The 25,278-nt window shown below is 37.9% G+C and overlaps 2 protein-coding genes across 3 annotated transcripts in view; one reads left to right on the plus strand and one right to left on the minus strand.

The window, feature by feature from the left end:
- gnal2 (guanine nucleotide binding protein (G protein), alpha activating activity polypeptide, olfactory type 2) overlaps nt 1-10,875 on the plus strand; it is a 38,452-nt gene extending 27,577 nt beyond the window's left edge. For both annotated transcript variants that reach the window (XM_067435264.1, XM_067435265.1), the window contains exons 6-12: nt 4,366-4,420; nt 4,541-4,614; nt 4,777-4,835; nt 5,139-5,259; nt 5,354-5,484; nt 7,419-7,486; nt 8,775-10,875. In XM_067435264.1, the coding sequence (XP_067291365.1) occupies nt 4,366-4,420; nt 4,541-4,614; nt 4,777-4,835; nt 5,139-5,259; nt 5,354-5,484; nt 7,419-7,486; nt 8,775-8,921 (655 nt within the window). In that variant the 3' untranslated portion in view covers nt 8,922-10,875. The remainder of the gene's footprint in view (nt 1-4,365; nt 4,421-4,540; nt 4,615-4,776; nt 4,836-5,138; nt 5,260-5,353; nt 5,485-7,418; nt 7,487-8,774) is intronic.
- Nucleotides 10,876-11,729: 854 nt separating this feature from the next.
- obscnb (obscurin, cytoskeletal calmodulin and titin-interacting RhoGEF b) overlaps nt 11,730-25,278 on the minus strand; it is a 57,797-nt gene continuing 44,248 nt past the window's right edge. Inside the window, exons 57-82 of the mRNA XM_067435274.1 lie at nt 24,852-24,933; nt 24,588-24,721; nt 24,108-24,305; nt 23,892-23,933; nt 23,642-23,740; nt 23,301-23,519; nt 23,080-23,110; nt 21,321-21,364; nt 21,069-21,170; nt 20,386-20,442; nt 18,812-18,951; nt 18,274-18,474; nt 18,075-18,151; nt 17,824-17,994; nt 17,334-17,493; nt 17,101-17,217; nt 16,762-16,926; nt 16,475-16,633; nt 15,762-15,939; nt 14,596-14,709; nt 14,346-14,513; nt 14,139-14,241; nt 13,657-13,786; nt 13,463-13,565; nt 13,209-13,251; nt 11,730-12,792 (exon numbers count right to left, since the gene is read on the minus strand). Of these exons, the coding sequence (XP_067291375.1) occupies nt 11,733-12,792; nt 13,209-13,251; nt 13,463-13,565; nt 13,657-13,786; nt 14,139-14,241; nt 14,346-14,513; nt 14,596-14,709; nt 15,762-15,939; nt 16,475-16,633; nt 16,762-16,926; nt 17,101-17,217; nt 17,334-17,493; nt 17,824-17,994; nt 18,075-18,151; nt 18,274-18,474; nt 18,812-18,951; nt 20,386-20,442; nt 21,069-21,170; nt 21,321-21,364; nt 23,080-23,110; nt 23,301-23,519; nt 23,642-23,740; nt 23,892-23,933; nt 24,108-24,305; nt 24,588-24,721; nt 24,852-24,933 (4,097 nt within the window). The 3' untranslated portion in view covers nt 11,730-11,732. The remainder of the gene's footprint in view (nt 12,793-13,208; nt 13,252-13,462; nt 13,566-13,656; nt 13,787-14,138; nt 14,242-14,345; nt 14,514-14,595; nt 14,710-15,761; nt 15,940-16,474; nt 16,634-16,761; nt 16,927-17,100; nt 17,218-17,333; nt 17,494-17,823; nt 17,995-18,074; nt 18,152-18,273; nt 18,475-18,811; nt 18,952-20,385; nt 20,443-21,068; nt 21,171-21,320; nt 21,365-23,079; nt 23,111-23,300; nt 23,520-23,641; nt 23,741-23,891; nt 23,934-24,107; nt 24,306-24,587; nt 24,722-24,851; nt 24,934-25,278) is intronic.

Raw genomic sequence — 25,278 nt, forward strand, 5'->3', positions numbered from 1 at the left:
TTTACATTAGTTAACATGAACTAACAATGAAAAACATTTCTAATGCAATTATTACTCTTAGTTAACGCTAATTTCAAAAGAAAATCTAAAGTTGTTCATTTTATCAAAAGTGTTATCTTTTATTTGATAAAAGACTTCAGCTGACATGAACTAACAATGAATAGTTGTATTTTTATAATAAATACTGTAAAAAATGTATTGCCCATTGTTAGTAAATGTTAATTAATTGAAAAAAGTTAAGATTGCTTATAGATCTTAGAACATAGAAATAAAGGGTAGTGTATTTAATCTTATAGAAAAATGCATTATTTAAAGTAACTAGATAATTATTTGTCTCTGTTTGTTCATATAATAATATATTTGTTTTATATTATTTTATACTATAAAACAAATGAAATTTTAGTTTTTTGTTTTGTTTATAATAATATATGGTTTTTATACTATAAACAAATCAAATATTTATTTTGTTTGTTTATATAATAATGTATTTGTTATACTTAAAAACAAATTAGATATTCATTTTTTATTTATATAATAATATATTTGTTTTATATTGTATAATTTTTATTCTTTAAAACAAATTAAATATATTTTTTTGTTTATATAATAATATATTATTTTTATACCATAAACAAATGAAATATGTTTTTGTTTGTTTATATAATAATATATTTGTTTTATATGATATTTTTTTAAACTACAAAACAAATGGAATATCTTTGGTTTTAGTTTCAAATCCAGTCATGGTTTTGCATGATGAAGTTCAACGTAACTTGTTTAGTTCTTTGTGGTGTTGTTATGCCATATTTAGTTTTTGTTGACGTGCCATGTTTATTTTTGATCGTAGTGTCAGTCAGTGTATTACAGCTCTGTCCAAATCCACCTGTGGAGTTTTTTTTTAATGGTTCTTTTATGACTGCTGTGTCAACTCAAGACTGATCCGATACGTTCTGGAGACTCGGTGTGCAAATCTCGTCATTACTGAGTTCATCCTGTATGGCTGATAGACAGTCTGTCCTGCGAATTTGTCTCTCTGCTCTTCTCTTGGACACTCAAACACCTCCTCAGTCCGCCTGATGCTGATGATTCTTACAGTCTTAAGATGTATGATCAGTGTGTTTTTAGAGCACCCATATTAAGAGAAAGAGTTTAGATTGCTCACCCTCAGACTGGACTTCAGTTAAGGAGGAGGACTTCACATCTCAACTCCAGATCTGACATGTGCCCTCTGGAGGTGGACGCTGGAAATGCAAGGCCACATTTGATGGTGGTGAATTGCATTTTGGGATGCATAGGTGTTGTTTACATTTTGTTTGTGGGAGTTTGTCCCCAGCACTTAATGAAACGGCTCACGCCAAACGTGCTGATGCAGAAGGATCATCTGTTGTTGTCATCTTTCAGTGTGTGTTTATTATAATGAGTGGTGGGATTTGTAATGTTTTTCTGAACAGTTGCTGAGGTTGTTTCTCAGAAGTTACAATGTTCTTGTTCCTATCTGTCGCTAACTTTTCTGAAAAGCCACAAAACGAAACGCAAAGAAATGTCTCTGCTCCTGATATGAGCCAGTGATGGACAGCTGCTGCTGTACATCTTCTGTTCATACTGACATGTCCTTACCCCTTTGTTGAAACACTTCAGTTTCTCTGAAGATTTAATGAGCAACATTAAAGATGATATGAGCAGGTCTATTTGAAAGACTTTGATTAGATGGTCAATAATTGGCATTGGATGTTTAGTGGAAATTATGTAATATATTTATTCCAATAAAAACGTTTGCTTTGTTATTTTATTTATAATTTTTTTTGTGGTCAGTGGCGTGCGATTAACCCAGAATGTTATTTGAAATACTGAAATGTAATTGCACATTTGGGGTCGGGTTTAGATTGCGAATTATCTCATGCTCCCCAAGGTAAAAAACAATAATATTCTGAAATATTTTTGCAATTTAAAATAATATAAATTAATTAGTGCTGTCAAATCCATTAATCACATCCAAAATAAAAGTTTGTGTTACATAATATATGTGTGTGTGTACTTTGTATAATTATTATGTTTATATAAATACAGTTACACACACGTGCAAGTATATATTTAAGAAAAAAAATAAAAAGTTATATATATATATATATATATAATATAAATGTATACACATGCAAATATTTCTTAAATATATACATGAATGAATATGTATTTATATTTATATACATACAGTCACACACGCATGTATTATGTAAAAACATATTTTTGGATGTGAAAGCGCTTAAATGAATGCTTTAATTTATTTAAAATAATAACCGTTTTTTTATTGTAATGCATTTTAAAATGTAATTTATTCCTATGATGTTAAAGTTGAGTTTTTGGCATCATTACTCCAGTTTTCAGCGTCACATGATCCTTCAGAAATTTGCTTTGTTCACACCGTGTCCTAATTACTGTAATCTTGAGATGACAACACGTGACTGTTCACGTTCTCGGACTCAAAATTATGCATTTATTTTTCAGCACCATCAATGCCTAAAGGAATCTGCAATGATCAGGCGGTACAAGTCAAAGTTTTTAGAAAATTCCAAGCTAAAATTGTACTTCCGAGGTCTATAAGGACGTGGATGCTTTTTTGGCGGCTCAAGAAACTTTTCTTATTATTATCAATGTTGAAACAGTAATCCATTTTTTCCTGATTCTTTGATGAATATTAAGTTCAAAAGAACAGCACTGAATTGAAATAGAAATCTTTAGTAACTTTAAAAGGCCTTTACATATCACTTTTGTTTCAGTTAATCTGTCCTTGCTATTAATGAGTTCAAAGTATTGACCTGATAATTAATAGTATTTTATACTTCATATGCATTTTCACATCTGAAAGAAACACTCCAGCATCACATAAAAATGAAAAAGCAAGAGTCGAGATCTCTACACAAACCTATTTCCCTTTATCTTTTTATCTTTTTTTTTTTTTTTTTTTTGGCAGTGTCGTTACGGATTGTCTTGTTGTCACAAGCTTGTGGGATGAGTCTATATTTGTCTCTGTTAGTGCTGATAGCACTAATATCACATGATGGTCACAGAGTGTTGGGCTAATATTCTGCCTTTCTGCAGGGAAGTAAGAGAAAGATATGGGCTTGTTATCTAACATTCTTCAGCTGCGTACTTTCTGTGCGGATGCTTTCAGGGGTTCGGTTCTCATTCACATCCAATCAGTATATATCAGGTCCTGTGAATATATCTGACACAGCAACAGGTATATCTAGACCTTCAAAGGGCATTGCTAGAATGAGAGCGCTTGTTCTTCATTGATCAGTTTTGACACTTTTAATACCGTTTGAAATTCGGAAAGTCTCATTTGAGACACAATCAAAGTGTTTTTGAAGACGATTATGTATGTATGATATCATATTCTTTTCTAGAGTTAATGACACTGGTACTTGAGAAGGGTCTTTGATATTAATTAGTGACCATTGTATTATTTGTTAGTACAAGTCACTGATATCTTGATAAGGTGTGTGTGTGTGTGTGTGTGTGTGTGTGTGTGTGTGTGTGTGTGTGTGTGTGTGTGTGTGTGTGTGTGTGTGAATGAAGCAGCATAACTGTTTTAACATTGATAATAATAATAATAATAATAATAATACGTTTCCTGGTCAAATCATCATATTAGAATGATTTGTGAAGGATCATGTGACACTGAAGACTGGAGTAATGAGGCTGAAAATACAGTTTTGATCACAGGAATAAATTACATTTAAAAATATGTTACAATAAAAAACATCTACTTTAAATTGTAATAATATTACTGTTTTTTTATCAAGTAAATCTAGCCTTGGTGACCATAAGAGACTTTTGAAAACATCTTACTGACCACAAACCTTTGAATTATATAAATAGATTGATGAATGGATGGGCGGATGATAGATGGATGCATGGTAGATAGATGGATGGATGGATGTCTGGATTGATACATGGATAGATGGAGGGATGGATGAATGAATGCATGGATGAATGCATGATAGGTGATTTATGCATGGGTAGATGGGTGATAGATGGATGGATGACAGATGGATGGATGGAAGGATGATGGATGACTGGCTGGATGGATGCATTGATAGATGGATGGATGGATGGATGGATGATAGATGGAAGCATAGATGGATAGATAGATAGATAGATGGATGGATGAAGAATGGATGGGTGGATGCATGCATGGATGGATGATAGATGGACAGAAGGATGATATGGATGACAGATGGATATGGGTGGATGAATGAGGGATAGACAGATGGATCCTGTAGTTTGGTCATGAAGATATATGAATAAATGGAAAAACCTATATGTGTAAAGTTGATTTAGCTTTTTCTTCATTTGTCTTCACAGCTTTCTTGACCGGATTGATGCAGTAAGACAAAGCGACTACACACCAACAGACCAGGTACAGTTTGAGCTGTTTCAACAACACACACCGTGTTCATGTGTAGATGAGAGCCGGCTCGCTCTTCATTTCCAGAGTTTGTCCTACCCTAACACTTTCTCTCCATCTTTCCTCTTTCAGGACTTGCTTCGCTGCAGAGTGTTAACATCAGGGATTTTTGAGACGCGATTTCAAGTAGACAAAGTCAACTTTCAGTGAGTCCATCCACTTATTAAAAGCTCCTGAGAAACATGCTAAAGATTGTACAGTGGATACTACTGTCATTTCTGCGGTGTGTGTGTCATGTCTTCATATGTCCACCAGAGGGACACATTTCACTTCCTGTAAACCTCATGTCTCCGCTCTTCTCCTTTCAGTATGTTTGATGTGGGAGGTCAGAGAGACGAAAGAAGAAAATGGATTCAGTGTTTTAATGGTATGTTAAGTGTGTGTGAATGTTGCACATGCATGTTAAGCAAGTTTAAAATGCCCCTATTATGCTTTTTTAAAGGCTCCTAATTTTGTTTTGGCGTCTTCTGCAATGGGTTTACATGCATCTAGTCTGAAATTACTCTTTAATTTGATTGGCAGACATTTTATATCCACAAACAGCTATATTACACACTGCATGAAAGATATCCAAAGAAACATAATAGAGGCAGTTTAATGCTCAATCTTAAATGTTAAAGTATGTAATGTGAAATTGATAATGTTGTGCTGATTTGCTGTTTCTCTGCAGACGTCACGGCGATCATCTTTGTGGTAGCGAGCAGCAGCTACAACATGGTCATAAGGGAAGACAACAACACAAACCGGCTACGGGAAGCACTTGCTCTTTTTCGCAGTATCTGGAACAACAGGTGAAACCTCCATTCATTTTTTTATTGCTTGTTTTTGAGTGTAATCGCAAACTTTTCTGACTCCCGCTTCTTTGTGCTGTTCTTCTTTCTGCAGATGGTTACGAACTATTTCTGTCATATTGTTCCTTAACAAACAGGACATGCTGGCAGAGAAAGTATTAGCTGGGAAATCTAAAATTGAAGACTATTTCCCTGAATATGCTTGTTACACAATACCAGATAAAGGTTAGACTTTTCACCCAGACATGCACATCACTGAAAAAATCACCAGAAATCCTGAACAAAGTACTGAAGTTTTCAGTATCCTAAACGTAGGGTGTGTTCACACCTGCCATGTTTGGTTGGATTAAAACAAACGCTGGTGCGATTGCTCAGTTCATTAGAATAAGTGTGAACGCTGCCACCAAACAAGCGCACCGAGACGCTTAAAAGATGGGACTCGCTCCGCTTCCAAACGAACTCTGGTAGGGTTCGAGTGAAAAATGCACGAAACACAGACCAAAGACATGTAAACGAACCAAAAACAGGACATGATGTCATAAGATGAGACCCTAAAAAGGACAGAATGCTTCTTCTTTTTTTCAGAAAGTTGTGTGTGTGACGGAGGGATTCCTGATGCTATTTTGACTCCTTTACACATTTTCTAAGTTCTTCACAAGTTCTCAGCGGGTCAAAATACCATTTAGCCCAGCACACAGCATTGTTTTGGATGTTTCGTTTTGTTCCGTCTCAAAATAGGCAATACGCCATAAAAGTCGACCAATCAGGTTGTCATCGTATCGCTATGCCTTTAGATTCAGTGTTAAAATGCCGATCTGAACACTAAGCTGACCAGGAATAAATGTGTTGTTTTGTTGTTTTTGGTCCAGGCCAAATGAACCAAGCGAACCGAACTACAGATGTGAACACCCTTAGGCCCCATTTACACTGCATGGTTCAAGTGACTGATTTTTTTTTTTTCCTCATGTGGCTCAGATCGGATATGATGTGAATGTTCGATATCCTCAGATCGGGTTCAGGCCTCACTCATATGTGGTAATAAATCCGATATGAATCTGATATGTGCATTTGCATGTCTGCCATGTAAGCGGTCGAATCGGATATTCCCCAGTAGATGCGAGTCGAGCGTCTTTGAAAAAGGGACTGGGGCGAATGACGTCAACTCAGGTGGACACGAACTGCGATCAAGGGCTCTCCTCTTTTTCTCCGCCTTACGAGAGAATTGTTTTGCTGACCTTTAAAGATGTGTGGAAAAGTGCGGAAAACAAAACATTGAATAATCATTTTGTCTGCGTTCATTGCATATCGTGCCATTTTACTTCCTTTTCCGGTTAAGAGCGTCTTAGGCTGTTTCGCCAGTGTACAGTGTAAATGCAAATATCGGATACTGGTCGCTTTTAAAAGGCGATGTAAGCGGGACGTCAAACAAATCAGATGTAGTCACCAGGTCGTAATTGTGCATCAAGACCTGCAGTGTAAAGGCAGTCTGAAGCCCCTTTCACACTGCGATTCCGGCAAATACACGGATAATGCGACCCGGCATTTGTTCCCGGGCCGCTAGATTTGGTCCATTCTCACTGCCAGCGAAATACCGTAATATGTGCGCTTTCACACACAACCCGTAACGGTCCCGGGTCGAGTTGACACGTGACATCCGGATGTGACGTATAATGGCGAGCGATCTCAGCTTCAGCGCGGATAGTAAGGAGCTCCGTGGTCTCGACTTGTGTCCAGTTTGCGCACATTTCTGCTTGTTTAATTTGAGTTTCTTTTGTATACGAACACTCTCTGCGTTTAAAACACAGACGAGCTCTTCTGGCACTGCAGGGTTGTATTATTGAAAAACAAGCTCTAGGAGTCGCACGATTACGTACACGTTGCGGCATTAGTTTTGATTTTTGTTCACACAGCGCTCGTCCCGGATCGAACCCCGCAATGTTACTAGGTCCCCGACCCGGGTGGTTGCTTTCACACAGAAAGCGACCCGGCAATGTTCCGGGAATATTGCGGGTCCGACGTGCAGTGTGAAAGGGGCTTTAGAGAGTTGAACTCCAGGATCAGATCAGTCAAATTTACACACATTCAGCTTAGTGAACTGAGTCAACTGATGGATGTGTGTCATCTTCCCAGTGTGTTCATCTGTAACTCTTCTATTTCAGTAACTCCTGAACCAGGTGAAGATCCCAGAGTGACAAGAGCCAAGTTTTTCATTCGTGATGAGTTTCTGGTTAGTATTTTCAAATGTCACTTTGTTTTGATTTTTCCTAGCAAAGCATCTAAAAAGCCCAGTTGATGGGCAGTTTATAGAGGTCCACCATTAATCCAATTTTACTAACATTTTTGACCAATAATTTACTCTTTACTACTTAATCCACTTCATCTGGTAAACCGTTGATCAGTGCCATCTTGCGGACCTCCAAAGAATAAACATAGGCTGTTTACTTTATATTCCTCATCCACACTGATTCATTGGATTCACTCATTTGTGTTCATTCAATAGTAAAAGTGTAAAAATAAAAAGTGTTAAAAAACGAATAAAACCACATACATATGCTATAAAGATTATTTTTCATATATATATGGAAATTTTATTTTTTATAAAACTCTGATTTTTATGCTGTTTACACACACACACACACATGTTGGTCTATGTGGTTTACAGGGACTCTCCATAGGCGTAATGGTTTTTATACTGTACAAACTGTATTTTCTATCCCCTTACACTGCCCCTGCCCCTAAACCTACCCATCACAGGAAACATTCTGCATTTTTACTTTCTCAAAAAAACATAATTTAATATGTTTTTAAGGCCATTTGAATTATGAGGATATTTGATATGTCCTCATAAACCACATTTATAGTGTAATACCAGTGTAATACCCATGTAGTTATACAAATTTGTGTCCTCATAAACCACATAAACAGGCTCACACACACACACACACACACACACACACACACACACACACACACACACACACACACACACACACACACACACACACACACACACACACACACACACACACACACAGGTTGTGTTTTTGTGAATTTTGGGGATTTTCCATAGGTGTAATGCATTTTACACCGTACAAACTGTACAGTCTATCCCCCTACACTGCCCCTGCCCCTAAACCTACCCAACACCTACCCAACACACGCACGCACGCACGCACGCACGCACACACACACACACACACACACACACACACACACACTGCCCCTGCCTCTAAACCTACCTTCACAGGAAACATACATTTTCAAAACAACATGATTTAGTATGTTTATAAATCCATTTACATCGTGGGGACCGCTGGCTGGTGACCTTAGGTTTATATTACATTGTGGGGACATTTGGTCCCCACAATGTAATATAAACAAATACACACACACACACACAACCCAAGCAGTGCTGTTTTCCACGACTTCTGGTTAAAATTCCGACTCTCTATCATTTAGGCCTGAACCGTCCACATGATATGCCTAATTGTAACTGTCCACCTCTCTCTTCACAGAGGATCAGTACAGAAAGCGGAGACGGCCGTCACTACTGTTACCCCCATTTTACATGTGCAGTGGACACGGAAAACATCCGCCGGGTCTTCAACGACTGTCGAGACATCATCCAGAGAATGCACCTGCGGCAGTACGAGCTCTTGTGATCTCACTCGGGCTCGCCGAGACCCTTGTGCTCCAAACTCCCACGCTCACGAGGCCAAAACCGCAGGCAAAGAATACTACTGACGTTTGGCACACCACCCTTCGGTTTTTAGTCCTTTTGTTTTAACTCGGGTCGCTCGGTCGGCGGGGTCGAAGACGGAGAGGGCCGCTGGGTTTCCCCCCACCTTTTTATTTGGATTGCCTTTGTTTTTGCCATTCCATGAAGCCTCTGGCTACCTCCTTTTTTTTTTTTATTCAAATAAAAAAATGATATCGTCGTGTATATTATCTGGCGCCTGCCAGATTATGAAGATCGCATCACCTTGTGACCTCCAGGAGTCCTAGTCTCGCACCCCGAACCTTGATCTCCTGACCTATCGGGCTCTCTGCTGCTCTTTCTGTTTCCGAACACTGAAGATCGCCCAAGGACAGGGATCGGCGGGGACGGGGTGAGAGGCTGGGGGTTTGTCGAACACTGGGAAAACGAAGTGAAGTAATGCACTTTTCCATCCGGTTTTGACTGACGCTTTTCTTTACGAAGATGGACACACAATGTAGCATCACATCATGAATTTCTGTCCCTCTTAAGGCTGCGGACAGGTCAGAGGATGGTGGGAGTGGCCCCGCCCCCTTTCATGGGAAGGAGGCGGGGCATTTGAAACGAGGAGGAGGGGCTCCGGGAACATTGCTGAAGCCTCGGTTTGGTCCTGAGAACGTGATGGCAAAACACCCGTGAAAAGAAACGCCCCATTTCTTATTATTTTAGTTTCTTATCTTGTACAGACTGTGCAAGGTTGATTTGTTTCCTTTCCTGTACAGACTATAAAATGTTATATTATTTTGTACAACTTTATTGAAAGAGAGTAAAAAATCTACTTGTAGATCTTTGTGCCTTGATTATGGCTGTACCTGTAAATGAAGCTGATACATATGTTTTTGACTGCGCTGTACAGCTTGATGTCACCCCTGTCGACAGAAAGGACTGTGGATGGGGACCTACTCTGTAGAGTTTAGTTTCTTTTTTTTTTCTCGTTTTTGTTTTTCTGCTTTGTTTATATAAAAAGAGAAAAAGTTCTTTATGAAAAAAAATAAATATAGGAAAGAAAATCTTAACCTGTATACATTATGCAAATTGACCCCCTTACCTGCGGTTATGATTGGACGAAACGGCACCATGCCTTCTCGTTTTTTTGTTTTCCGTTTCATTTTAATTCTCAGCTTTAAAAAAGTGTCCAAAATCACAACCTGGTGTTGTTTTCAAAGGAACCTTTTTGGATATGAAGTATGTCTGGGATATACACACACACACACACACACGTTTGTGTCTGTGAGTGCGTGCGTGTTCACGTACAGGAGACAAACATTGAGCCACAGACGCATGACATTTGTGTGTGAGAGCGTGCGTGCGTGTGTGCAAGAGTGCATTGTGTGCACTCTTTTATTAATGTGCGTACATGTAAATTTATACGTCTATATAAATATATATGTACAATTCTACATGTTTAATTATGTGTGTGTTGGTGTATACATACTTTAGTATGTATACAGAGAAGATGTGTACTTACACACATAGGTAAGCATGTCTAGAGTGAAATGAATAAATGAGAGTGCAATATTGAAAGCAAATGTGCGTGTCCGGCGATTTTCACCATACACCATAAAGACAGTGAATAATAAACTGAATTTTTTTTTAATATCATTTCTTTAATATCAATATCATGTGATATAATACACATCCAAATATACTTTTATTTTTTAAAAGCAACAGCATCAGAACTTCAAGATGTACATTTTTATTTATATTTATTCAAGTTTTTTTTTTCTTCTTTTATCAGCTGAACACCCTTGGCATTTCTAATTTATTTTGCTTTTACCAAAACTTTTCAAACCATGTGATCCACCAAAACAACAAATTATGTTACACATGCAAATTTTGGTTGACAATTTTAAGTTCAAACACGTTTAATATATATATATATATATATATATATATATATATATATATATATATATATATATATATATATATATTAGTATTACTCCAGTAAATCTTAAAACTTTTTAAATCTGTAAATACTATGTGCTTAAAGTCATGTTGCACAAGAAATACTTTTTAAAATAAATCTTCTAAAGTCATTAAATAGATTTTGTGTTTGTTATGTTTTCTTAACTCTTAAATTTTCCCAGTCCGTCTACAAAACCGCATACATTCATATTTCAACACTAAAATGCTGACCACATTGAATAGTCTTCATTTCAAGATGACGCATCCAAAGGTTTTGATACATTAACACAGACCTCGTTGGATTCAGCAAGGCACAGTGTATTACATCAACTCATCTTGATCTGGCTTTTTAGGTGTTGAAAAAAACTCAAATATTTTGTATATATGTATTGCTGAGGTACATTAATTCCATACAGCACATACACATCTTGTTGGAGTCCAAAAAAGTTTAATTTGGTATTTCTTAGAATGTCCTTTAGACAAAAAGACAGCTGTATTGTCCAAATTTGCACATTCATGTTGAACTTGCCGTTCCCTAGCGCAGCTGAACGTTTGGTTTCACGCTTACGGGAACTCTCAAGTAATTAGAAAGTCTTCATTGGGTAGGATATAAAGGCATCGAGTTTGGTAAGTGAATCGTATGCAAAATTTGTCGCCTCAACATGGAATGATCCAGAAGCTTTGTGATTGAATTAGATTGCAAGATTTTACAGAAGTGTTCCCATTTAAGACTAGGGCTACTGTATGTCCTGATTTTGCAAGCCGGAAACAAGCTTCAACGATTCTATCCTGAGTGGTTTCCTCTGGATTACTGCTTTTCAGATGGGTTCCTCTTGCTGATCTGAAGAGTGACTTGTCCAGTTGGTGTGTAGCTGCAGGTTTGCGCGGACACTTGCGTTTTGAAGCTCTGCGGACCTCCCTCCTTTCCTCTCTGGACCTCGGAGCAGTACATCGGCTGGACATCAAACCTCGCGAAGCTACTGGCACGACGTGAACGGCTGGATGAAGGTTCTCCCGTCACGTGGATAGGTATGTTCTTCTCTCGCCTGCTGCTCCCCGATGGACCTGGAGCAAACATGCTGGAAATATGTTCCTTGAAGGAACCGAAGAAACCCATGCGGGGCTTTGCGGATGCCACCGGACGTCCCACGTGCAGCAGAATGGGCTTTCCAATGACAGGCTCGTTGATTTCTCTCTGCAACACCGAGATCTCACTCGGCTTCTCAACAGGGACGTGATGGTCCGTACGGCTGCCGAAAGTCTCGCCTTCCTGAGGCACGTAGTCCTCGAGGTCTTCAAGAGTAAGAACTCGATCCCCATCAGTCAGTATTTTGCAGTCTCGGTCACCAAGTTCGTTATCTTCGGGCTCCAAGACTACAGTTCCCTCATCATCTTCATCGGAGTCAACCAATACAAACGGGTCACTAATATCTCCTGTAACAGTTGGGTATGTTGTCACATTGTCAACCTCAGACACATTCTGCACATTTTCCTCTTCATCCGTACCAGAAGACGTTTGCAGAGCCATTGCGGCGTCCTCTACTAACTTGTTGTTGGAGTTATTAGTGTTTGGATTTGGTGAGAATTTGCCGGGGGAAACGCCCCTTCTTCTTGGTAACTTGGGTGATTTGTTCACTTTATACTCGATAATTTCCTCGACTTCCACCCATCTTGGGTTCCTAGCCGTGGCACCCTCCGGCTCTTGAACATATACTGTCGGTACAGTCTTCCTGGCCAGGGGTCGTCTCTGTCTCGGCGGGAGTTCGGGAGTGGACGTCTCTGAGCGGTAAGCTCCCATGGGCGATGGGCGCGGGGACGCGTGCCGTTTCATACGAGTGTTCTTCACCACTGTGGTGATGGTCTCCTCGCTTAAAATGGAAAAATCACATTTGTGAGTATGATTCATGATCGATGCACACAGTAGACATAAACAGAATGCATAGCATTAGTGAATAAAAATCTGCCATCAAATTTACAATCTGTGTTATGTAAAGCTGTTTACACTTATCGGTAGTGGTACATCAATTTTATAACATAACTCAAATCTGAATTTTCAGCATCATTACTCCAGTCTTCAGTGTCACATGATCCTTCAGAAATCATTCTTATATGATGATTTGCTGCCCAAGAAACCTTTATGATTATTATCAATGAGAACAGCAATCCCTTGAAATAGACTTTTTTAGTAAAAGTGCTTAGAAAAAGTATTCATTTCTTTTTAAAGCATCTTACTGACCCCAAACTTTTCAATGGCTGTTTGTTTAGGTGCATTTATGAGACTTACATAATTATGGTTTTCTTCGGTATTTTCGTCTCTTGTTCTGTTACTAGTTGAAAAACAACATAAAATGGTATTAAATGAGTTACATAATCAAACACGCATCTTTTTAAAACATTTATTTTCAGTTGTCAAATTCAAGTGAATTCTGCTTGTTAAAGAGGTATAAACATGATTGCTTTGAAAAATTCATTCAGTCAGACTTTAAATTTATGTCAATTTACATTACAGCGTTATACTTGTTGACAGACGTTTCTTACCTTCTATAGTGATGGCCTGATCTGCTCTACGTTCTCCCGCCATTGCCACAGCAGGAGTGATCAGCTGCGCCGCACACCTGGCGCTGCCCAGACGGTTCGACAGCTGCAAATTAATCATTTTGATGATGATCATTGACTTATCTTCCTCAGGGTTGGAGTAAAGTAAGAACTGAAAGGACTAAGGATCTCCATACCTCACACTCATAGTGTCCGAGGTCTCTTTCTCCAGGGTTCTTGATAACTAGAACCAACACTCCACTGCGCGATTCACTGTACGTCTGAAACTTCTCCAGGTCTGTCAGTAGTTTACCGTCCTTAAACCATCTATGCAGGGAAATGCCATAGTTTAACACTAACTCAACTAATTCTGTCAGTGAAATGGAAGACATGAATATATTTTAAAATGTAATGTATTCCTGTGATCAAAGCTGAATGTTCAGCATCATTACTGCAGTCTTCAGTGTCACATGATCCTTCAGAAATCATTCTGATATGAGGATTTGCTGCTCAAGAAACATTTATTATCTTTGATTAATTGTGTTATTATCTTTAAGTTCAAAAGAAAAGCATGTATTTGAAATAGAATTTGTTTGTAACATAAATTATATTTAATATAAATCCTACTAACCCCCAAATGTTTGAATGGCATTGTAAATATGAGTGAGTGAATGACTACCGTATCTTTGGACTTGGTGCACTCTGAATGGTGCAGGTGAACTGAGCATCTTCTCCTGGAAAGAGTGTGGCGTTCCGGATTTTATTCACAAAACGTGGAGGTACTGCAAGATTGGATAAATAAATAAATAAACACTAAGAAATTAAAATCTTTTGTGAAACTGGTTTTACTAAGTAAGTCACATCAGGTTGCTCTTAATTGGCTCACCCTGCACAGTGATTTTGCCTAGTGTGCTGGCGTTTCCTGCAGAACTGGTGGCAAAGCACATGTACTGGCCAGAGTCATCTGCCGTCATGTTGTCCAATATGAGGGTGCAAGAGCCGTCCGGGTCCTCAATGATGATGTGATGAGGATCCGCTTCCACAGCTCGCCCGTCTGTTTGTGAGAGTCGGATGGATGAATTACTTCACTACTTAGAAGACATCAAGAAAGAAACACCCAAGATTAGGTTCCTTACCTTTGTACCAGGTGACCTGTGGTTTAGGGGAACCGGTGACCTTACAGGCGAGCTTTACTGTCTGTCCGAGCTCTGCTGTTAAGTCTGTCAACACTGAGTCGAAATCTGGAAGGCCTGTAATAACAGTAAAACGCTAAATATTATAGGCTATAATTTACATTTTTAAAATGTTTTGTTTTTTAAATGCCTGAAATAAGGTCTGTGGTGAACACAAGCTCAAGATATTTTCATGTTTTATAAAATAAATCAGACAAAATAAATCAGTATTGATTATAATTTCTTGTAAAGCTTTTATGTGTCTTGAAAAAGGCAGTGGCTAAATAAGACTCCAAAGGTTATCAGGGACATTTAACATCATCATGGTGAACTGGTAAACTCATCTACTGACTAGTTCGCTCTTACAGCCTCATTATGTTTATAATTGCGCTCTAGCATACTATTCAAACTCAAACCTTTCAACTTGCAGGATTAATTTCAATTATTAAAAAAGTTGTTGGAGGATTAGAGGTTTTGACATGTTGTTTGTTTGAATGTCTTCCAGATATTAAACTTTTTTAATTAAAAATAAAATAAAAATTAATTCATGAGGATCTATTGACATAAATGCAATATAATATACATAACTATGTTTTTAGTGGTGTATAGAGACCTTACATAATGAACCATTATGTTTGTATTAACCTAAAATGAGCCATTTCTATTTACATACATCACAGGTCTCCTTAAAGTGAAATCACCATTTTGCGCCGCCATGTTTCTACAGTAGCCCTAAACGGACAAACTACTCTACAGAGCGCTGGTCACTCTCTGCTGTCTCAGACAATGACGTCCCGTGTCGGCCACCGTAGCTTCTCTATGTGCTGCGAAAGGGAGGGGTAAGCTGTGATTGGCTGCAATTCACAATCTCCACCCCTAGATGCCACTAAAATTTGCACAATGCACCTTTAAGCTTCAAAATTTTAAGGTTCTGTTCATTTTTGAAGATTATCATGATGAACAAAACTTTTGTTGGTTACAGAGCTTATTTTCAGCAATAGTCCAAAAGCTAGTGTCCAAAAGGAAACGGGTGATCCTGACTTATGCGTTGGCTTAAAAAACACTTCATCACTGCAGTGCTCTAGGTGAGCCATGTTAACATGTACATCATGCTAACGCTGGCGACTTACTCCACGCCGGCATGCTGTAACGCTGCTGAAGGTCACGGAGGTCACGGAGCCATGAGTTCTTGATGATGACAGTCCGCGCCTGCAGTGTGTATTTTCTCACGGAGTCCTCACGTTCATGCCAGATCTCAAATGCTCTCTCATCACCCTCCACAGACTCGTTCACGTCAATGTTTGTGAGCTAAAGCAAAACAATAAAATATTTTTTATTATACATTAGATTTTTTTTTATAAAATATTATTTAAGGAATGACATTACGAGACAAAATCAGTAAGAAATCTTGACAATGTCAAGATTCATGAGGCTCAAATTGTGAAAGAATGGTTGTGAGGATCTTTTTAACACATGAATCGGCTCCTCTGAGTCCAGAGCTTAAATTCACTGAAAGTCTTTGGGATGTGTTGCATTGGCAATACAAGATCTTTACCAAAAATCAATGGACCTCTTGAAATAACATCACAGCATTTATTTCCATCAAGAGGTGTGCCAATTGTTGGTCCCAAGCACTCTGTCAAGCACTCAGTAAAGTCTCCTCGATCACATCGCAAAGACATTCAGCGACTTATTATTTAACTGCAATAATCATCCAATCATTGACTCTTATGCATTCGCCTATTCAAATCCAAACATTGACATTCAAAAAAATTGTTTGTGGTCTAGCAGTGTATGTGTGCCACTTAATTACAGTCATTTAAAACACTTTTGAAACTCCAACCTTCATCATATTCTTGAACACATATGTTTGGGTGTCCATATTTGTGTCTCTCTTCTGCTTGCAGATGACCACATGGTTTTTGAAGAGGAAAACGTGGCGGTGGTGACCTCTGGAAGATGTTCGAATTCCAGGAGCTCCTTCCCAAACAGTGAAAGGCCCCTGTGGAAGCAAGAAAAACCCAGTACTTCACATCAAGCAAGTTGGTAGTTTGATACTACAAGAAAGGGAAAATAGGCAATGTGAGAGCACTTTATCACAAAGCAATTATCCTGTAGGTTAAAGGGTACCTGTCTAATAGGTTCTCCCAACGCCTCCAGATTGGCGGGGTAGTTCTCTATGAGAGATACATGGTGTGTGTTCTCTGAGCGCTGGGAGAGGGATGACACCATTGCATAGGCCTGCTCCAATAAACAGCAGTTCTGACCGTTCTTTGCTTTGTTCCGGATCAATTCCTGTAATGAAATCATGGGGAATTGGAAAGGGATGCTCACTTTCAATTATTATGCATCACAGGATACATGACACAATTGCACATTTTTAGATAGTTATTCAGCATTTTATAAGTGGAGATTGGAGATTGTTCTTCACACAGAAACACAGTATTGTGGTATTCAGGGTTGTATTACCTTCAGTAAAGCCCTGTACTTCTGAATTCTCTCTGATGGTCTCTGAAGGTAAGCATTAATACTGAGCACTGGACCCTCTGAGGCGTCAAGATTTGCCAACTCTGAGACTGTATAATTCTAATGAAACATATACAACATGTTATGTTCAGTGTCGATTGAATACAAATGATTTAAGTTCACAGACAAAGAAAAATGTCAGTTTTCACCATACTGTCAGTATTTTGTAAACCCACCTTGAAATATTGGTGCACTTCTTTCTCACTGATGGCGGACTCAGCCTGTGATTGTCCAATGAGGTACTGCAGATATTTCTCAAAACCTTCAGAGTTTTTCAAGAAATGCATGGCAATGTCATCATCCGTGTCACAATCACGCAGACCAGGCAGCAAAGAGCTGTAAAACAGACAACAGTCAAGTCTTCATCAAGCTTTTTCCTTTACACGCTACTTAAGAATGAAAATGTAAGATATAGGCCTGGTTTCATAGACAGGGCTTAGATTAAGTCAGCATAAGACCTTAGTTCAATTAGGGCATTAAAGTAGCTTTTATAAACGTGCCATGGAAAAACACTATTGGTGCGCATTTTAAGACAAAATAATAGTATTGACATATTTTAAGATATGCAAGTGCAAGTTGCTTTCAGTTAAAACAGCTCAAACATACATTATAGTCTGGGACTAGGCTTGTCTGAACTAGGACACTAGGCTAGTCTGAACTTCGTACCTGCTGTGGAAGGATTTCAAATCACTGATATTACGGAAAATGGTTTCCTTTTGGCTGGCGATATCAGGTGGCGTACTTTCCTCATCCACGCGCTTCAGATGGTGTGATGTGAAGAACTCAATCTCTTTCAGAAACTCAGTCTCTGTGTTGATCAGCTCCTGAACAAGTTGACTAGATGCACGTGAAACAGAGGAAGAATGAGTAAAGTTCTAGTACAGAATAAAATGGACATTTAATGTGTCAATTTTTACCAGAGTTTCTTCTTGTACTCCGTTTCTGTGACTTCCTCTCTGGTGGTCTCTGGGAGGTCTGATACATCTGCAGACAGCTACAACACAACAAAGCCATCATTAGTAAGAAATTATAAGGACACTCTACTTGTCATTACATTATGTGCATTACATATAATCAATTTTTATCTATTATTTCACATTTATCTATTAAACAGACCTTCAGTCTTTTATCAAGATACGCAGGTGAGACCCATCCCTGGCGAGACGGGTTGGATTTGGTAGGCTTGGTGCGGACCAGCCATTTGAGTGGGTGGGCGGAGTCCAGAACCTCCACATACTGGCCCTCTTTCAGAGCGATGGTATCTTTACTGACACCCATGGGGTTGTAATCAGCAGTCACCACGTAGATATCAAACATCTGCACAGATGCATTGAGACATTTGGAAAATGTGTAACGTTCTTTTCACTTTAAAATATGAAAATGCTCTGGATTCTGTTTTTAAATACCTTATGGGAACTGAATATTAACCAGATGCTTAACTCACATAATAAATAATATGAACTACAGAATTATATATATATATATATATATATATATATATATATATATATATATATATATATATATATATATATATATATATATAATATTATTTCCCATTTTCAATGAATGGTAAATAAAAATAAAACTCCTATTTAAACAGAATGCAATAATGATAATAAAATTGTTGATGCCATTAAGATATTTGTGATACCTCTCCCCTGGCATCTCCTTCATCTGATTCAGATGATGAGTCTGCGATCAGAGATGGAGGGCGTGATCGGCCGTGATATGGAGATGCTGATGGTGTTTTTGTGTCATCATCACTGTCAGCTCCCGGGACACGTAAAGAAGCTTGAAGCAGACAGTGACAGAAAGGATAGAGGAAGAAAGGATAATGTATCAAGTATACTCATTTCCAAAGACACAATAATGTTTAAGTAGGCTATCAGCTCTGACAGCAATGGCTTTAGTATCACATGTGAACTACAAAACATTTGCTCAGGTTATGCGATTCAGCAGTCAGCATCTAATTGAATAATTTTCTGGACATGAAATTTAAACAATAATAATACACACTGTGCACATATTTAACATCTGCTTCAGAATATCAATGGTTTTCAAAATACAAACTATATAAAACATCAATAAACATGTTGTTTGCGTGATAATGAGTACTTACAACAACACAAACTGTAGCACACTCGCACATATGGGGAGAATAAATTTCATAAAATATATTTATATAGCACATATTTGACATTTCGCTAGTCACGCTTCAGTGTTTTATTACCACAATAATTAACATCACACTACTGCCAATTAAGCAACCGCATGCTTACATTTTTAATCTCGCAAAAGCGCGATGACGACTTCTTCGGCTCTTGCCGCCTTTTTTAAAATACCGGAACTAATAGTAACAACAACAAGGCTACTGTAATCACGGTACTGAAGCGTTAGCTTAAAACATACATATGTTTAAAAGTTACACAGCTCGCGAAGATATATAACGTTAGTGGTGGTAATAATATCTCCAAAATGGATGCCGAGAACGATTTATGAGGAAAACAGTCCAGTTTCGCTGCCATAAAGAGAAGGTAAGCTAAGCAGCAATTGTTCTTATTTAGCCTATAATTGTATATATCTTCTCTTACAACTAATTAAAATGGGGTCAGTGACAACATCATATAAAGAAGATATTAATAGTGGTGGTAAAACAAAGTTTGGGATTCAGTAGATTGAGCTTTTTTCCTAATATATTAGAAAATATTCAGAAAAGCTTTATGTATTATAGAGCCTTTTCCCCCCACAGAAAAATGATGCAAATAACAACAGTAACTATCATTTGAGCTCACCTGTAAGGTCTATAATCAAGATGTAATCATGCTTGTGTAAAAACAAAATTGTACCCACACAAACATTAATGTATTGCTCATGCGATTCCATATCTAAATGAATGGCAGCTAGCGTTCATTCATTTTTCTTTGTGTATACTGAAACAGAGACACCTTGAAAGTGTAAGAATGAGACACTGAATTTCAAAATGTCCATTTTATTCTGAATTGTGACAAAATGGCCCTGATTTTAAAGAACCATGACTTTATTACCACTAGGCGATACTTCAAACATTTTGTTCTAAAAAATGTTTAGTATCTTAAATTTAGGTATTTATTTTTTTATGTTGAGAACTAAAGAAATATACAAGCAACATAATTAACAAAAGCATAGCCTCGTGGAGAAAAAGTCAAAGTTCTGGTGTGATACACTGGAGGTTCTGCGGATACATACTGGTTACTTTGGGCCAAGATTTCATCCACTGGAACACTTGATGGTTCTGTAAGCTGTCTGAACAAATCAATGCTTCAATGAGAATGTGAGTGAATAGAGGGATGAGAGGATGGATGGACAGTTTGATGGGTAGACAAAAGAATGGAGTCAGTGAACTGCACAGGAAAAGGGGGATCCAGAGAGATAAGGTTTTATATATTTAGTCAGTGAACTGCATATGAATTGGGGGATCCAGAGAGATAAGGTTTTATATTATAAACATTTTGTGAGTGAACTGCATAGTAATTTGGGTATATATATATATAATATAAACAGAAGGGAAGTCCAGGAAAATATGTTCATAAAAATTGTCAAAAGTGAATTTTAAACAGGTATACTCCATTTCAGTACTCAGTACATCCTGTGAGATAAATTCAAAGCATTTAGGCACACGCAAAGCTCATTCAAAAACAGATACTGTTTTGAGTGAATATTAGGATGCATCTGTAGAGAAAGACTACATTAAAACAATATAGTTGTAATAGTGTAAAATAACAATGACATATAGCTAAAGAATGATTGTTTAAAAAAGTATTCATATTGTGATTCTGTGTGTACCGCAGCAGTGCAGGTTTTAAAAATATTAGCTCAGTATTATTGACTGAAAATTATCTAAAAGAAAAAAATATAGTGTTTTCTCTTACCTTGAGTGAACTTGGCAGATACCATTTCTGTGATTTGGTTTGTGAGTTTTTGTAAGAATTCCTCTGAACCCACTTCACCCATGTAAGGTAGTTTGATCTCTCCTAAGATGTTATCACAATAATCACTTATATGGAAATTGCAAATTAAATCACATGGCAGTCACTTTCTTTGATATAATCTGACAGCACATTTATAGTATAACGTAGTTAAAAAATTAATTTAAATAAATATTTAAATAGTACATCATATACCTTTGCCCGCTTCCTCTGGTGGGCTAATAGTAATTCCCAGGGCCCTGGAGAAAAAAATGTTATTATTAAATATTAACATCTTAATCTGTAAGAATGTTTATGGTGTTTCCATACTTGGGTGCTCTTTAAATGAACCGAACTCAGATTCTTTTAGGTAGATCAAGAGGCGAAAAAGTGAAAGTGAAAAACCAAGTGAAAAAGCACCCAGTTCTCTTCACATTCACACTGTCCCTGTCACTGAAAGATGACTCAGATCCTTTTTGATCCACTTAAGTAATGTGGTCTCAGACCACTTTGTGTTCATACTGTTGCTTTTTGGATCTAGTCCAGGATAGTGTTTGATGGCTGAGCCTGTGGCCTTCAAAATGTAATCCCATTCACTACTTGCCTCACTAACCAAGATATTTTTTTTGTAGAGATTATTATTCTTATTAATTATTCTTATTATTTTGTAAAACGACATTACTATAAATGTTGTTGAATGATCTTAACTCTAAGTTGTTTGTCTTTTACACAAAAATCTACATTTAGTTACAATACTACATCCAAATTATTGCACTGTATCATACATCCACCTTTATAAATATATATATTTTTAATTGTTTCCTTTGAATCATGTTTTTATTGCAGAAGGCAATCAGCAAAAAAAAAAACAATAGGACAAATAGAATAAAAGAAAGATGCAAATTAAATAAACATTTTCAAAAAATGTCCAGGGAAAGTGACAGCTGGCTTCTGTGCATGCGCTTTAGGTGTGTGTGCTTGTTAAACCATTTTAAACTGTTAAAGGTGCACTATGTAGTATTTTTGCAGTAAAATATCCAAAAACTACTAGGCCAGTGTTATATATTTTGATCAGATGAGTACTTACAATATCCCAAATGTTTGACATTTGAACAAGAAAATTGCTATTTTAACCAAGGACCCGGGACGTTTCAGCATAGCGTTCGAGGGAGTCGCCTGTCAATTGCGTCTCTCAGTTTTATTCTGCAGAAGCGCTTTTCTCTTAGCAATGTGAACATGTCACAGCAGCGCTGAGCGAACGCACAGAGTAACGTCATAACATCATTTTAAACACACTTAAATGATTCTAATATGATAAACAGAGCTGCTTTACCTCATAATCGGAAAAGCGGAAATACTGCAGGCGCCCGGCGACTGTGTCCGGTCATAATAAAAGCTCCGGTGCTCGCGAGCTGTCTGTGTGTAGCAATCTCTCCAGCGGCCATGCTCAGCTCCACAACACTCTGTCCCGATCACACAGAACGCGTTTTTGCAGCGAGAGGCGCCTTTTTTGAATGGATTTCGGTTGGCAGAGAGCGTTATGCACGCTGCTTATGCGCCCTAGGCGCCTCGCGTTTTAACCGCTTGCTGCGCCTGGCGTTTTTGAAGGAGCGCTCCGAGCACATGAAGTTGAAAAAAAGTCTGAGAGGAAAAGCGTGCAACGTCATCGCGTTTATTTTCTGTTGTCCAATCGAATGAATGGAGAGGCCGCGAAGAGATATAGTTGACCGCTCTGTTGTGTTGACCGTTACATTGATTTGACTGACAGTACAGGTGATTCGGGGGTTGCCTAGAAACATAAAATAAAAAAAAAGCACACTGCTCTTTTCTGAATGAAAACCAAACGGCAACCAAAAAAGGGAGTGCAGTGCGCCTCACGTTTTCGAACCTGAAAAACGCGTTCTGTGTAATCGGGGCCTTAGAGTAATAAAATAATTGAATTGACAGCTGTAAGCTTTTTTATATTTAAACTTACTCTGGTCCCACTTTGGTCTTTTGCTCTGGTGCTGTTGGATAGAAAAGTATAAGCATGGTGATTATATCAGGTTATTTATTCATAAAATTCTATTTAAGGAGTAATAAAGTCAAATATGTATATATACCAGCAATTATCTTGGTATAAAATAATATATATTTTTTAAAAGTCATGTGATCCTGACATCACTATGGTCATTAACTAAACCATGAGTTCCTGACCTGTCTCCACATCCAGCCGGGCTGTGTTAACCGACTGTCCAGCACGGTTTGTGGCGATGCAAGTGTACATGCCGCCATGTTTTTTTTCCACTTCCATAAGGATTAGACTATGCTGACGGCCAGAACTGGCCACCTTGTAACCTGGTGTGTCTGCCTTGATCCACAAAACATCCTTATCTGACACTTCCTTTAACCAGTTCACAGATGGGGTTGGGGAACCTTTGGAAGACAATGACTTAGCTTTACTTGTTTTCACCTTACGTGACGTGCAACTGAAAATTGTTTTGCTGTATTTCTCAAAATTGCATTTAAAGTAATTTCATTTATTGTGGCAACAATACCTTCCACTTTGACTGACAGCGTTATACTTGCTCCCTGTTTCACCTTCTTGTTGCTGAACCTCTCCAGGAAACGTGGTGGCACAAGTGGCACCTTTGAATCTATTTGTGGAAAAATACAAGTGGCATAGCAAATTATATGCATGCTCAATCTTTCTTATTACTGAAATTTCAAAATGCATTTGCATCTGTCCACACCATGTGGAAAAACGATTCACAATGTGCAAGAAAATGTGACACTGCAGATATTTACCTCTCATTCGTCCCTGATCAGGTGCTGGGCGCTCTCCAGGAGCTAACGAGTGGAAATTATGTAAACAAACAAACAAACATTTTAGCATTTATTTAGCACATTATAATATTATACTAAAAATGTTTATGTGAATTAAATTTGACTATGCTCCCATTTCCTGTCATTATCTTACAAAGACCCCAAGCAACACATAAAAAAAAAGCTTAAAACATTTACCCAGTACATTCAGTCGTGCTGAAGAGTAGGCAGATCCAGCTATATTGCTAATGTATGCTGAGTATTCTCCGGTGTCTTCGCGCTTAACATCCAAAATCTCAAGACTGTGCTGATCTCGCTCGGTCGACAATACAATTCTGCTGGAGGCTTGAAGTGGGGTGCCATCTTTGAACCAGTAAACTCTAGGTGTGGGAAATCCTGCAGAATGGTGTTGAACATGAAATTGTGTTTGCAACCCATTTTACTTCTGCAATGTAACAGTTAAAAATTAAAGTGAAATATAAACATGGTCATTTAAAATAGGATGGAGAAAAAAGGATTTCGGACATGAATGTCATTATGCTCAGATCAGCTGTTGAATAGCAGATACAACAGGTGCAGATGCAAAAAAGGAAACACTTGCGAATAAACAGTGCATAAATACAGATAAAATAGAATATGAAACAAAATAATTTGCATCCATTAAAAAACATAGCTGACCTTTGACCCTAACGCTCATTTTGGCAATGGGTGCTCCAGGACTGAGGAATAAATCATGTAACTCATCCACAACCTGAGGAAGCTGCTCGTCCTCTGCCACAGACTCAAAAGCCTCAGTGTCCCTGTGCTCCGAACTAAGAGAGGAAGCCAAATACAAGCTGAAACCCATTTAAAACTACCATAAAATGGGATTCAGAGAAATGTATTGTGTATTTGTAATATTGACATATGCCATAAAAATCACTTTAAATGATCAAATCTTACCTAGACACATAGCCTTTAGCACTGACATAGGAAGATGTCTCTGTGGCATCAGCTGCTGTGTCATAGTCTGAGCTGCAAGACACTTGAAAGATACACAAGACTGAATTAATGATTAGTTCTAAATATCAATATATATCAATATCAATCGAGGAAGAGCAATATACATTATATATATATATATATTGAGAAGAGCATTCATCTTAAGTATGTTGAGAATGTAGGAGCATCTTGGGGACATTTACAGACAAACAATGACAATTATTCGTACAAAACCCATGCAGTTGCATTCTTACTCTTCACAGATGCACCGGTAAAAGAAAGTGCCATATTTGTTAAAATGCTTCAATATAGGACATCCTTATGGATTACATTGTATTCTGGTCTATATTTGCAAGTTTTGATTTGACACTTTCTTTTAACAGTGTAC

The sequence above is a fragment of the Pseudorasbora parva genome, chromosome 24, assembly GCF_024679245.1.
Source record: "Pseudorasbora parva isolate DD20220531a chromosome 24, ASM2467924v1, whole genome shotgun sequence".
In the NCBI taxonomy this organism is placed as follows: Eukaryota; Metazoa; Chordata; class Actinopteri; order Cypriniformes; family Gobionidae; genus Pseudorasbora; species Pseudorasbora parva.